At 36.7% G+C, this 14,478-nt stretch overlaps 1 protein-coding gene across 1 annotated transcript in view; it reads right to left on the bottom strand.

Annotated features, from left to right (window-relative positions):
- LOC110464521 (neural cell adhesion molecule 2-like) overlaps positions 1 to 14,478 on the bottom strand; it is a 192,290-nt gene that overhangs the window by 29,540 nt on the left and 148,272 nt on the right. The window contains exons 11-16 of the mRNA XM_021519773.1: positions 14,235 to 14,384; positions 13,658 to 13,789; positions 10,991 to 11,118; positions 9,719 to 9,929; positions 5,995 to 6,018; positions 1,889 to 1,912 (exon numbers count right to left, since the gene is read on the bottom strand). Of these exons, the coding sequence (XP_021375448.1) occupies positions 1,889 to 1,912; positions 5,995 to 6,018; positions 9,719 to 9,929; positions 10,991 to 11,118; positions 13,658 to 13,789; positions 14,235 to 14,384 (669 nt within the window). The remainder of the gene's footprint in view (positions 1 to 1,888; positions 1,913 to 5,994; positions 6,019 to 9,718; positions 9,930 to 10,990; positions 11,119 to 13,657; positions 13,790 to 14,234; positions 14,385 to 14,478) is intronic.

The following is a 14,478-nucleotide window of genomic DNA, read 5'->3' as shown; positions in this document are numbered from 1 at the left end:
CCTGGGACAGTTTATCATTGACTTTTACCTGGAAGAAGGGTCTGCCTAGACCCCGATCTTACTACCGATAGCAAGGAAGTAACTTTTTTTATTTAAATGATTTTGTTTTATTTACAAATGTTAACATGTGTAACTTTTTGATACATGATGTTATCAACTGATAAAAGTCATTAGCAACATTACAGGAGTAGAGTTAGATAGCAAATGTTGTCAATGGACAAAATCACTCCACACTGGAATTACATCTTAGAAATGTATTTCAGGTGAGGGAATGAATGCAGACAGATAGGGAGGGGATGCAGCCAGAGAGACAGGGGCATCATTATTGACAGGTTATTGTCAGGTTTTCACAGTAAAGAGACAAAAGAGGTCGGTCTGATGCCTCTACATATCAACATGCATAACAAAAGAAATCAAGAAAAAATGCACACATAAACTGTCAGTGGTAAAGAAGATATAGTCTAATGTTCCATCAGCTATCCATATTCATTAGGATTTTGTTGTTCAAATTCTGGTTAGCTAAATGATCAGTAATGCAAAATATTCAAGTGTATTTTCAAATTTATTGAAATAAAAAAAAAATGAAATTATAACGATTCATCATCCCCATTTGCACATAGAAAATGCCAAATGGTTTGATTATTTTTTTCAGATTTTAACAACAAATTATATTTTGAAAATTCAACTTAAAAGGTCATTGAAGAAATCAGGCTACTAACAACAGGTGTTGGGATGATTACTGATGTATTCTACTCAGAGCAGTCTTCTGATTGGTCAGAATGGACAGATTCAGATTTTCTGATTGGTCAATCTAATCAGGCATATGTGAATTTCATGCAAATGCAATTGGTGCCTCTTTGTTTTGTTGGACCTTTACTGGACAACCGCCATTCATACAATGTATGATTATCAGGGGAGACAATCCACATACCGACAAAACTTCTGTTATGAGAAAGAAAATCCATGCGATGATTGTGTTCAGGTGTAACGGTTTAAAATTGTATTTCCACATGTTGGTATTAGTACAACTTATCTGTGAGATCTCCACCAAAATCCCACACATGGCTGCTGGCAAAACTTGCGAATGACTTGGTGAATATTTTAGTTATTTCTTCAGGTTTCAACATGTTTTATACCTTGCACATTTCAGCTTTCATGAAAAGATGTTTATGTAAGATATCGAGTCCATTGCTTAGTTCTTTATTCATTTATACTTTAGATACTTCAGTTTCTGCTTCAAAATGATTAATACACTCGATTCAATATTCCCATCAGATTTTGTAAATTGTCCTATGGTCTTACAAACACCAAAATCCCTGATCCTACAATTTTATCTCAAGCTTTCTGTTTTTACCCATTCCTCAACCCAACAATTTTCCATCCAAACTCTTCACAACATCTCTCAATTTTCTACAGCTTTCTTGTCCATCGTCGAAAAAAATATAATACAATACAGCTGTCCATATGTGGCTAATGACTTGTTTTCAGGTTTCATTTCCGAGTCTCGCATCCTTTTTGGGTTTTTGTCTGTCAAACATTTGTGCTAGTGACACCCCTTCAGTCAACATAAACTGCTCTGAAGAACAGATCTATTAAACATCAAAGGCAGGTCATGTCAGGTCAAGTCATTCAAAGGAGACATCAGTCAAGCGTCCCACCGTTGCCACCATTTGTTTTATCTTTATCATGGTTTGTAATTCCATGATGACTATAGAACAACAGAATTCTACCATCCAGGCTCCGAGTTGCTGCATCCAGTAATTAAACAAATCCAAAACAATCTAGAAATGACCGATACACACAATTTACAACACAATCACTGCCTTTATATTACATGTACACAAACATCTATGAACCAAAATTTCTGGCGTAAGCCACCAGGTCTTACCCTCCAATGCAGACTTTGCCATCTCTGAGTGAGTGTGGTAAGAATGAGTACAGGTTAGTCATAAACGACGCTGATGTAACCAAACGGAGACAACTCTAGAATGCCTTTGAAATGTTTACATCCATGGAGTATAATACCGTAACTACACTGAGAATACTGATTAAAATATAACTCTTTAAAAAGCTCAGATTTGAAGACAACATCATCCAGAAAACCCTGGTCAATATTTGTAACCGAGATGACTTTTTGGATATCCTTCAGCAACGTTGTCGATGCAATGACAAATTTTCTTCATAATTGAACAAACTCTCCTCATCACACTTATCAGGGGAGGTAATTTCTAATTTCTTAAAATAAAGTGGAGATAACTCTCCAGGATAATATACGTTACAACATTTATGCTTATCCAGAACTCTGAGCAACACTCACACTGAGGAACCACATCTCTCCTAATAACGAAGTGTTTTCTTTTGATCTTAGATGAAAATAAATAACTCATCCTTGTAATTTTTTTCTGATGAATCTGCTTCATTTAAGTATTTCCAAGGGAGACAATCTATCCTATCACCATTTATTATAGATAGTAGAGATTTGTTAAGCCTGTATGCAGTGAATGGGAAGAGTAGCTCCCCCTTGGTACTTTTTAAGTGACATATAAAAGAGGGGGGGGGGGAAATCAATTAATTGATAAATGCCTTCTCATTATGACTCACAATTACAGTAACATGCCATAAGTCTTTCATGTAACTTTATTTTCCCATTGGATTCTATCTATCTCAAGGCTGACAGTGCATGTTAAAAAGCCTTCAATAGCTTTTTTTTTTTTTTAAATATTTTTTCTGGTTTTGAGATCTTCCCCATCTCCGAAGACAATCGTTTCTAAGGAACTGCAAACATTTTAGTTTGTCCTTGCTTGGTAATGAGTATGATTTGTTTTTATATTATTTTTAATTTCAATTGAAAGCTTTTTAACTTACACTGTCAGCTTTAATCTACTTCTTTTCAATCATTTTTTCTGTCTTCATTTTTAGTCCAATTTTGACAAAATTTTCTAATTCTCTAAACAACAGGGGCACTGTATCAAACTTCAGGCAAGCCAGCCTGAATAACACTGACTTTGCACAGGGGGAATTAATGCTCAACATTCATTTTAGCCGTCATGCGGTCAACATTCTTGCTAACTACAAAAGCACAACGCACAACCGTAGTCCCGCAAAACATTCCCGAAAAAAAATAATCCAACAATGCCATTTACTTACTGCTGTCTGAAGCTTCTATAGCCCCCTTCTCTAATGAGCCTGCTACTGGGAAAGGGAGATAACTCATTATATAAAGGGGAACAACTCTGTATAGACAACATGGCTGCGATTGAAGGTTTTCCACATAGCAAATAAATCAAATTAATAAAGCATCTATTTATAGCAACAACTATCTCACTTACAGTGTTTCCCTTGGTAAACATTTAGTCAATTCACAAAATATTTTCATTTTAAATGGCAAAAACAAACTATCCCACATTTAGTCAATTCATATAACCACATAACATTTTCATTTTAAATGAAGAAAAAAACACCTAAATTAACAGATAATTCAGTAAATTGTGATTTATCCTAGTATCCATTGAGTTATTTAATACTTATACTGGAAGAAATCTTATTTTTAGGTGGCAAACACCATTCCTACATTCTATTGTCCATTCAAGTAAATATGATAGTATTAATCTCAGATAACTTTGTGAATTAGGAATTATAAACATGTATTTTTTTATAAGACAACTTTTAAAAAAAACATCTGTCTTTTACCTTAATAAATTCAGCAACAATACTTCAAATGGTTGCCCCACAGGACATAAATGTTATAATTCCATTATCATACATTAAAACAAATACAGAAAAGATTGAGAATTTATTTTCAAATCATTGATCCATGCAATTATTTATTGACTTGGGGATAATATTGAAAGTAAAAGAAACCAGTTCCCAAGTTTATGTAAAATGTAAAACTATAGAAATATCCTTTTATAAAATAACTTCCAAATTTCTTATTTCAGCCAAAGACAACTCTCATGGTGATTCATAAATGTCAAATCAGAATTATTTAAAAGGTCTAGAGCAGATTAAGTTGTTTCAAATTTGTATTTTGTCAACATTGAAAGTCAGCTATGATAAATGACAGACATTTTTACTAAAGTAATCTACTTTGATAGAGGAGACCAAATCACCGCTGAGAATATCTCTAGATCCAGAAGGGGTTGATCATGCGAAGAATGCTATCATACTTGGGAACTAGAGTAGCCTCCCCTGAGTACCAAATAATTTTAAGTTGATTTTCTGGAGGTTTTTTTTATCTATACATAATAATTGTTTAATGCTCACAGGAATCAATATTACTTTCTCTAGAAGGAAACATACAGACCTAACCACAATTCAGATCTGCCAATTCAACTTACATCAGAATATGTGGGGAAATTTTGAGGTTTGATAAAATAAATTGATAGCATGAATTCCAAGCATAGCTAGGTCAGCAATTGAACTAGTAGTTTTGAGTGTTTTTCCTGTGTTGTATTTGGACTTGTAAGCATTCCTAACAAAATCTGAAGATTTTTGTTTCAAATTTAAACCTAGAAGACTCACGAATATATAGATATATACAAACCTAATTTTGTCTGTACATATGTTACAAATAGGACTTGGTTTAAGATCTCTTAATCATGTTTTTTTTTAACAACTTAAGGTACAGAGTCCAAGCAATTTGTAATGTACCTCCACGATAAAAGAGTTCTAATTTGTTTGGTAATTTTTCTGCCTATTCATTATAGCAAAGTGTTCTGAGTTATTTTTAGGATGTTGTGTGTCACAATGATAGACTGGACCTGTAGTTTATAATGGAAACACTAGTATAGAGCGAGGCTATGTAACTCGCTACATGATGGAAAATGAAATCTATTTTAAAACAAACTGAAATGGTGTAGTGTGCATGAAATACTTTGTGTTGGCGAGTTAAAATGGTTGTCATACCCATTGACCATGCATAATATTATAACCGCCGTCGAGAGCATTACAAACAACTATCAAAAGTGTTGAACAACAGATATTGCAGCTATCAAGGGGAATAACTCTTATCTATACCAGGGGGCCCCACACAATATCTTGCATCTCAAGCGGAATATAACCTACAGTTGTATATAAGGATAAATGTAATATGCCTGTTAACAGTTATGTGACACCAGAATAAAAAAAATTAAAAAAATGCAAAATATGGGTACTTTTTTCCTTCCAACAGGAAAAATGTTCATGCTGAGGCAAAATTTATTTAATTCATTTAGAAGTAAAAATTGTAATTATAGTTGCTCAAATGCAAATACAAAATACGACAGAAGGAATATCCCTTTAAAAAACTCTGGGTCCCGTAATGATAGAATAAATTTTGTTGACCTCTCTCAAACTATTTACTCTTATGACAAATATAGAGAGTCCTTTTTCTGAGCAAAATAAATATTTTAGACTCATATTGTTAACCACCCTGGAGAAAATCAGATCACTGATCACAAATTCAATTTCAGTAACTTGGCAAATGTTAAAACTGCGCTTTACGACCGTTCAAAGTAATACATTTATAAAAAAAAGTAATGGTACCCTATATTAATATTAAAACGCAAATGTTATGGCCCGCCTATGAAAAGCTGAATTTTAAGGTCCATTTACAACAAGGCAGATTAAAGCCCTTCTGCGACAGCAGATTTTAATATAATCTTTGATATGGAAAATTTTATGACTTGGCAAATTTTAATAAGGTCGTCTTATGAAAAGGCAAACTTAAACTCATTCACCCCTGAAGACACATTTGAACTCTTCCAATTCAAAGGATGGAATAGGTCATTATGAAATGTCAGGGGTTGATGAGTGAAAGTGTATTATTGACCAGGCACATTTTATTTAAAGCCCTTTTATATGACAGGGCACATTTTTCAAATATTTTATGATAAGGCACATTTTAAGGCCCCTAACAAGACAAATCAGGGCCATCGAGAGCAGGCAAAATGAATAAGAAATTGAATCAAGGAGAAAGCAAATAGCAGGGAAGTTCATCATTACAGAATTTCTTACCATCTGGGTCTGATAATGATTGATCTGGAAACCATAACAAGTACATAGAAATTGACGTTTGCGTAAAATTAAGGTCAAGGGTCAGTATCCAACACCCTGACAGTGTGTTTGCTTGTGTTTTACGTCCTGTTAACAGCTATGGTCATTTAAGGACGTGCCAGGTTTCGGTGGTGGAGGAAAGTCAGAGTTCCTGGAGAAAAAACACCGACCAACGGCCAGTACCTGGCGACTGCCCCAAGTAGGTCTCGAACCCACGACCCAGTGGTGGACGGCTAGTGGTAGCAGAATGTCAGACGCCTTAACCACTTGGCTTACGAGGCCCCTGAAAATATGACACCTGATCCATGCAACAGACACTCAAGAAGGTCCACACACTGTATGGTCAGACACCATTCCTGGGAGAAACACGTGATTCCAGTATAATGTAAAACACCATTTTTTTGTTTAGATAAAACACCTTGCTTTCCTAGTCCAATACATCCAGACGCTTGTGTAGATATACAGACCAAACCTGTAAATGTTTTTCTCCAAAACAAGCCCTTGTGCATCTTGACAATTCTATCACACTGTCGGTACAACCTTTGCCTTTCACTTGTAGAAGTCCTCAACTTTGTACATTCAATTTAAGACCAAACAAAACAATAGTTTGTTTTTGAAGTTCAATCTAAAGACAAGATATAATCAACCTGGTCCCAACTTGATAAGTCAACAACTTTATTTCATTTTTCACATCCATCTATCCTAAGATATGTATAGCACAATACATGACAAACATGTCAAAAAATGATATTTCAACAATGTGCACAAAACTAAAGTTGAATTCTGATTTCTTTATAATCCTGACCTTCAATGTCTAATATTCCATCAAATCATGTTTCAGAAATTTGCAAAAGAAAGCATTTCATTATGTATATCTCAAGATGCCTCAATGTGACCTTGGGGCATGATTAAATGTAGCATACTGTCTATCGCTCAGGAAATACCTGTATAAGAATTAGCAAATCATCCATCGGATACACTAGAGAGCCATTATCTCCATATAAGACAGCCACTTTATCCCTATAAGACAGCAACTAACTTCCTATAAGACAGCCACTAACTCCCTATAAGACAGCCACTATCTCCTTATAAGACAGCCACTATCTCCTTATAAGACAGCTCATATATCCCTATAAGACAGCCACTAACTCCCTATCAGACAGCAACTATCTCCTTATAAGACAGCCACTATCTCATTATAAGACAGCTCATATATACCTATAAGACAGCCACTAACTCCCTATAAGACAGCCACTAACTCCCTATAAGACAGCCAATATCTCCCTATCAGACAGCCACAAATCCTTATAAGACACCAATATCTCCCTATAAGACAGCCACAATCTCCCTATAAGACAGCCACTATCTCCTTATAAGACAGCTCATATATCCCTATAGGACAGCCACTAACTCCCTATAAGACAGCAACTAACTCCCTATAAGACAGCCACTAACTCCCTATCAGACAGCCACAGCCAATATCTCCTTATAAGACAGCTCATATATCCCTATAAGACAGCCACTATCTCCCTATAAGACAGCCACTAACTCCCTATAAGACAGCCAATATCTCCCTATCAGACAGCCACTAATTCCCTATAAGACACCAATATCTCCCTATAAGACAGCCACAATCTCCCTATAAGACAGCCACTATCTCCCTATAAGGCAGTTAATATCTCCCTAAAAGACAGCCATTATCTCCATATAAGACAGCCACTATCCCCCTATAAGACAATCAATAACTCCCTATAAGACAGCCACCAACTCCCTATAAGACAGCCAATAACTCCCTATAAGACAGACAATATCTCCCTATCAGACAGCCACCAACTCCATATAACACAGCTCATATAATCCCTATAAGACAGCCAATATCTCCCTATAAGACCGCCACTATCTCCCTATAAGACAGCTACTAACTCCCTATAAGACAGCTAAGAACTCCCTATAAGACAGCCACTATCTCCCTATAAGACAGCCACTATCTCCCTATAAGACAGCTACTAACTCCCTATAAGACATCTCCCTATAAGACAGCTACTAACTCCCTATAAGACAGCCACTAACTCCCTATAAGACAGCCACTATCTCCCTATAATACATAGATAGTCTGTTTCTCTGTACCTCAGTATGATGTACAATACTCTGCCTTCAACAACACTAAATATTAACTACAGTCTCAATTAGAATCCGTACATGAGCCATCTTTGTTCCGCTGATAAATCTTTGTGAAGCTAATGAATATTTAGATGTAATACCTAAACCACCTATATTGATGACCTCTGACCTTACATTGTACTGATGTTGTCGACCTCTGACCCTATAAATACACTGTACTAATGTTGATGACCTCTGACCCTACACTATACTGGTATTGATGACATCTGACCTCACATTATACTGGTGTTGATGACTTCTGACTCTATAAATATACTATACTGGTATTGATGACCTCTGATCCCCACACTATACTGGTGTTGGTGACCTCTAACCCTGTACATACACTGTACTGGTGTGATGACCTCTGACCCTACATTGTACTGGTGTGATGACCTTTGACCCTACATTGTACTGGTGTTGATGACCTCTGACCTACATTGTACTGATATTGATGACCTCTGATCTACACTCTACTGATACTGATGACCTCTGACCCTACATTGTACTGGTGTGATGACATCTGACCCTACATTGTACTGGTGTTGATGACCTCTGACCTTACACTGTACTTTTATTGCCACTGTCTGAATTAAACCATTACCAGAGGACACTTACAAGCTTTATGCAAAGCAAGAGTCTTCATTGCAGGACCCAGGAAACATTAATAGTTGAAAACAATACTGACATCAAACACCAAACAATCATTAATACATTGTTAATGCCAGCTTCTGAATACATTCAGCTTAACAATGCGAGACTCTAAGCAAATCGTTCTCGTCAAACCACACACAAAACCTCAACAGTATTCATATGCATATTAATGCCGTCAAAATTTTCACTTTCCAGTTACGTTTCTTTTTACAAACAGGTGTTATCTATAGTTCTTTCATCTACATCAAACTTCCGTCTATCTACATTTATACAGGAGAAATGTAGATCCCTCTGTCGTCACAACCTAAATACTATATCTGAATTTCCCAGCAACCTTTTGCTGCGTCTTAAACCATTCTTTAATCGGTCGTTTCAAGGTTGGCAGATATGCCATAAATATCAGCCAAATATAAACACATGGACTGTTCTATTAAGTTTCCCATTGTAAAACCTAAAACGAAGATGGTATGTAATTGTTTTCATAATAAATACATACTATATCCCCTTTGGAACTTTCTTATTTTTAGAATTTTTTTATTACAAAATATTTGTTGAGATCAGATTGCAGAGTGTTATGCTATTTCGTACATAACTTATTCTGTCTCATTGTTGTTCAACTGATCCTGTAGATAGAACACCGCAGCAGTCTGAACAAAGAGCGATGCTGCATTTTACGGCAAGCACCCTACGGAATAGCCGACGATTTCAAACGAATCTCTTAAAAAATATCCCTATCTTGTTTGAAATAGAAAAAAATCATGTGTGCAACACTGAATTGTTAAACATTTTCTATCAAAACAAATTCAATTAAAGATGCATCATTAATCTCATTGAAACGAAATCAAATACAAGCAGTGTGCAAGGAACTTACTTTGTGCCATGCGGAAGATGAAGGGTTCCGGGTCCGATGTTCCCAGGAGGTTTTCGGCAGTTACCTCCACTTGGTAATATTCGCTTGGTTCGAGGCTATGGATGGTTGTTGTAGTTGTTCCCCCTGGGAGTGGATCCAGCGTGAACCATCCTGTCTTCTCCTTCGAAAACTGGTACTGGTTGTCAACCGACTTCTCGTCAAGTACCGAAACCTGATCGGCAAAAATGTAAACATTAATTTTAGACATCCCATCGTATCTAGTATTTGATATAGCGCTCTATCTAGCTAGAATAAGCCACTCTCAAGCTCTTTACAGTACATAGATAGATACAATTAACACAATCAATACAATTAAAATATACATTAAATATATATATCAATACAATTTTGAGGAATTAGCAGGAGCTGCCCGTATTCATTGAAAACATCCTGCAAAATGCACTCACCGATCAGATTTTATTAATTAGATAATTATGTATAATTCTGTTCATTGTCAAACTTGGCCTCCACCTTTATTATAAGTAAAAAAAAATTGAGCAATTAATAGGAACTCTCTGGCACGACAAGAGACAGCTGGACACCATACCATTATACAACCTGTTTTGGACAGGCATCCAATAATTTTATTCTTCAAATCCCTAGTCTAGGATTATCTCTACATATACATAAGTTTACCATCTCGGTAGATTTCAAATATCTGCACTGTGCACTGATTTTCCCTGTATTGAAGCAAAGTTCCCCTGAATTTCAGATTTGGTAATTGAATTAAATGATTTATCAAGATTCTGTATCATCAGGGCATCGCCTTCATAGGAGAGTTGTCGAAAATATGGGATACAACCTAATATTTATATAAAATATAGACTTCATTTACTTTACAGCGATTAAGAAACAAGTTATTTCAACTTATATTTCACTCTTATTAGCCCATATGTTAGTGTGCAGGGGGGCCCTAATGTGGAGGACACCAGATTACCTGGAGATAACCAGCGGGTGACCCTGTACCATTTTATGTCTGACCTGGGAGTTGAATCCCAGCCTTGGTGAAAGGCGCGTATGTTATCAATTGTGCCACCTGACCAGTCATTGTAGGGTAAAATCCCTGATCCCTGCCTTGGTGAAAGGCGAGCATGTTATCCCACTGGGCCATGTGACCAGTCATTGTAGGGTAACTCCCTGATCCCTGCCTTGGTGAAAGGCGAGCATGTTATCCCACTGGGCCATGTGACCAGTCATTGTAGGGTAAAATCCCTGAAGTGCACTGGTACTTACCCTGCGGTAGCGGATGTTGATTTTCGTGAGGGGAGAGCCACCTGTCTTTGGGATAGTCCACTGCAGCCGATACTTAGTAGATAATTCACTGTCCGGCCGAGACATGACTTGAACGGGATATGGATTTCCTAGTAAAATTATCAAAAGAAAGTGTTGTATCCCCTTGTTTTCAAAACGTCATTTCACAATATTCTAAACACAAGGGAAAATGAGATCCAACGTCTTCTAGTGAATGTCCAGTGTAGTTCGGGGTACCCCAGTTGATGGATTTTTATACGGTGTTCACTTTTCCGGCGATAGGAGTAATCAAAGTAAAACAAAAAAGATGACCAGACAACGGGGAAGTGTCAACAAATTTAATCCACAATTTTACATGTTTCGGCCCACAAGGTGACCCAACATCAGTATCAAGTTGGCAGAAACAATATCCTAAATACAAAGGATATTAACGATATGGGGCCTCAATATCTGGATTACATAGTTAAAACTACGGACTCCAGATGAACATTCTGGTGACGGCTAGCTAGGCTAGCTAAAACATGTCAATTGCTAACTAGAACTGTAAGTCAAAGGCTAACTAATACCCCCGCTCCTATATAAACCAGAACTGTTTGCTAAAGGCTTACTTTATGCAAAGCAATATAGTCTCCCACCAGTAATGAGTTATGGTAATCGCTATTTTGTTAAAAACAAAAAAAATAAAATAACAAAAAAATAAACAAGTATTTCGCACAAAGGGGCATAACTCCATCAAAAAGGGTCAAAATCCCAAATTAAAATGCTGGTGCACAACTACATACGATACTGATCATTCATGCAAAATTTCAATGAAATCCACCTGTTAATCAAGGAGGAGTTTTCCGGACAAGTTACTGCGGATGACAGACATCCAGACATCCAGACAGACATTCAGACAGACATCCAGATAGGGTGATTCCGGTGTACCATCCCCCCCCCCCTAACTTCGTTGCGGGGGTATAATAAAACTACGCAATCCATGATATAGAGCCTCAATATCTGGATTACGTAGTTCAAACTACGGAATCCAGATGAACATTCTGGTGACGGCTAGCTAGGCTAGCCAAAACATGTCAACCGCTAATAAAACTACGGAGTCCAGATGTTTATGCTTCATCTTATATATCCTGTTGTATTCACCTTTTGTGATGGGGCTCTATTGAATACTGTTTGGTATCCATCTTTGATTCCTACAAAAACGAATCTACGATCGAAGACAACCAGGACGTTGGTTCCCTGCCACTCCGTTAAAATCCCGTTTTTAATACTCTAAATATTTCATGTGATATGACTCCATATCACATCACTAACTCATTTAACCATGTGATAAGGCCATGTCATAGATATCATATCACATCACTAACTCATTTAACTATGTGATAAGGCCATGTCATAGATATCATATCACATCACTAACCCATTTAACTATGTGATAAGGCCATGTCATATATATCATATCACATAACTAACTCATTTAACTATGTGATAAGGCCATGTCATAGATATGGCAATTAACCAATTAGTCCATGAGATATGGTCCGATATAACGACCATCTACAATTGTGTACCAGTATATAGAAGAGGTTCGGGGGCCTGTATAGCTCATCAATGCTTTACTTATAAAATTACCTGGTATAGATGATATGATACTGGTACATCAAAAGTGCAAAATGCAAAAATAACCACAAGCTTGGCACACCCTACATCCATAAAATATCAAGTCTCCTTGGTCCAGAGTCCTCTTATAGAAAATTTATTTGATTCCCTCTAACAGAAAATTGATTTGTTTCCCATATTTTAATAAAGGAATAATATTTCAATTCTGTTCCCCTGTTTCCCCTATTGGGCCCCAACCCTAAGGGAGGAGCAGAAAGTATATTTATAAATCATTCCATTTCAAGGCCCAAAGAATGTTGCAAGCCGTATGCTTTATCGTTTTTTTTTGCGGCAGTTAAATATCAACTGTATTTTTTACAACAATTATGAAGCAAGTTATTACAATTTATATTAATCACTCTTGTTGGCCTGAATATTATTGTGCAGTGGTCTAAATATGAAAGGAAACCGGAGTACCTGGAGAAAACCCATGTGGCTGGGCAGGTAATCCTGTACCTTTTCACACCCGATCTTTTGCTGCAGATGAACTCTTTTGATTTTGTATTCCCTCTGGATCGAGTGCAGTTTTGTCTTGACAGCGAATATCATTCAACAGCATACAATTTACAGTAATAACACTTGAATGGAAAAACTAACACTAGGAAAATATGGAATTATACCTGTAGAGAGTTAATACTCTGACTGGGCAAACGTTTCCAAGTATACAGTCGACTTGACTTGAAATCTAATCAGTTGTTCAGGAGTTTATTTGCAAGATTCGTAGAGTCACTGACTGCTATGTAAAAACGATGTTTTTACCCAGACGGTTTCGCTGACATTCTGCCAGCTTGGTCACTGGTGACGTGAGTGATATGGGAGTTACTTCCCCTGGTTCACTACAGTCTGGGTAAGAACATCGTTCTTGAAAATATACCTAAATGAACCTTTTAATCAGTTATATATAGTTTTATTCGGGAGGTTTCAGCCCTTAGACGAAAAAATTTGGACAGACAGCAGAAGGTTTAACAACAAGCTGGAGGGCTAAGTACTTACTCATGGCTAACGTGGTGAGGGATACGACCTTTGGAAGGCTTCTACCAGCCATACTCTTCGCGTAGAAATGAAATGTGTATGGCGTGCTCACAAGCAGACTCGATATGTTCACAATGGTTGGGCCATTCTTATCTGTTATAGAAATATAACAATTATAATCTCATACAAACAAAAATTACATCTTCTTGGTAGATCTATATTTAGCTATATTTAGAAACTTTATTGATCATGAACCAGACAATATAACCAATATGTAGTATATATCTGATTGGCATGTAATTTAACTTTGACCCTGAGGTGAAGGTCACATAGATCATAATCTCACAGTTGAGTGATGACATCATGGAGTAGAGAAGATAAATACCCACGACAACTAGTGTGTGGGTATGATAAACCTTCGTTTTATGCTGCAACATAACATCCCCCCCCCCCCTATATTATAGATTATCTCTCTTTGAAAAATTCACACATTGTGATCAAGGTTATCTCTTTTTGTATGCTACACTCCATGACATGACTATGTTACATTCTTGATTCAATCCATTATAAGTCACAGTTGAAGAGCTGTTTCCCTTACTTAAAGGTATTTCAGAGACATTTCCGTTGCCATACTCGACCACAACAGCCGTCGGTGCAGGTCCATTGGTTACCGAGCCAACCTCAATACCAAATTTCACTGTTTTTGGGGTCAACTCCAGTTGGGACACTTCCCTCAGGACTGGCACACCTGTAACAATAGGGACCATCTCAAAAGTAATATCAAATCATACTGGTGGTCTCAAAAGTCATGAATAAAGACAATCAATATGAAACTACATCCT

The sequence above is a fragment of the Mizuhopecten yessoensis genome, unplaced genomic scaffold (assembly GCF_002113885.1).
Source record: "Mizuhopecten yessoensis strain PY_sf001 unplaced genomic scaffold, ASM211388v2 scaffold11005, whole genome shotgun sequence".
NCBI classification, from domain to species: domain Eukaryota; kingdom Metazoa; phylum Mollusca; class Bivalvia; order Pectinida; family Pectinidae; genus Mizuhopecten; species Mizuhopecten yessoensis.
This window is presented reverse-complemented; position numbering and strand designations above follow the sequence as displayed.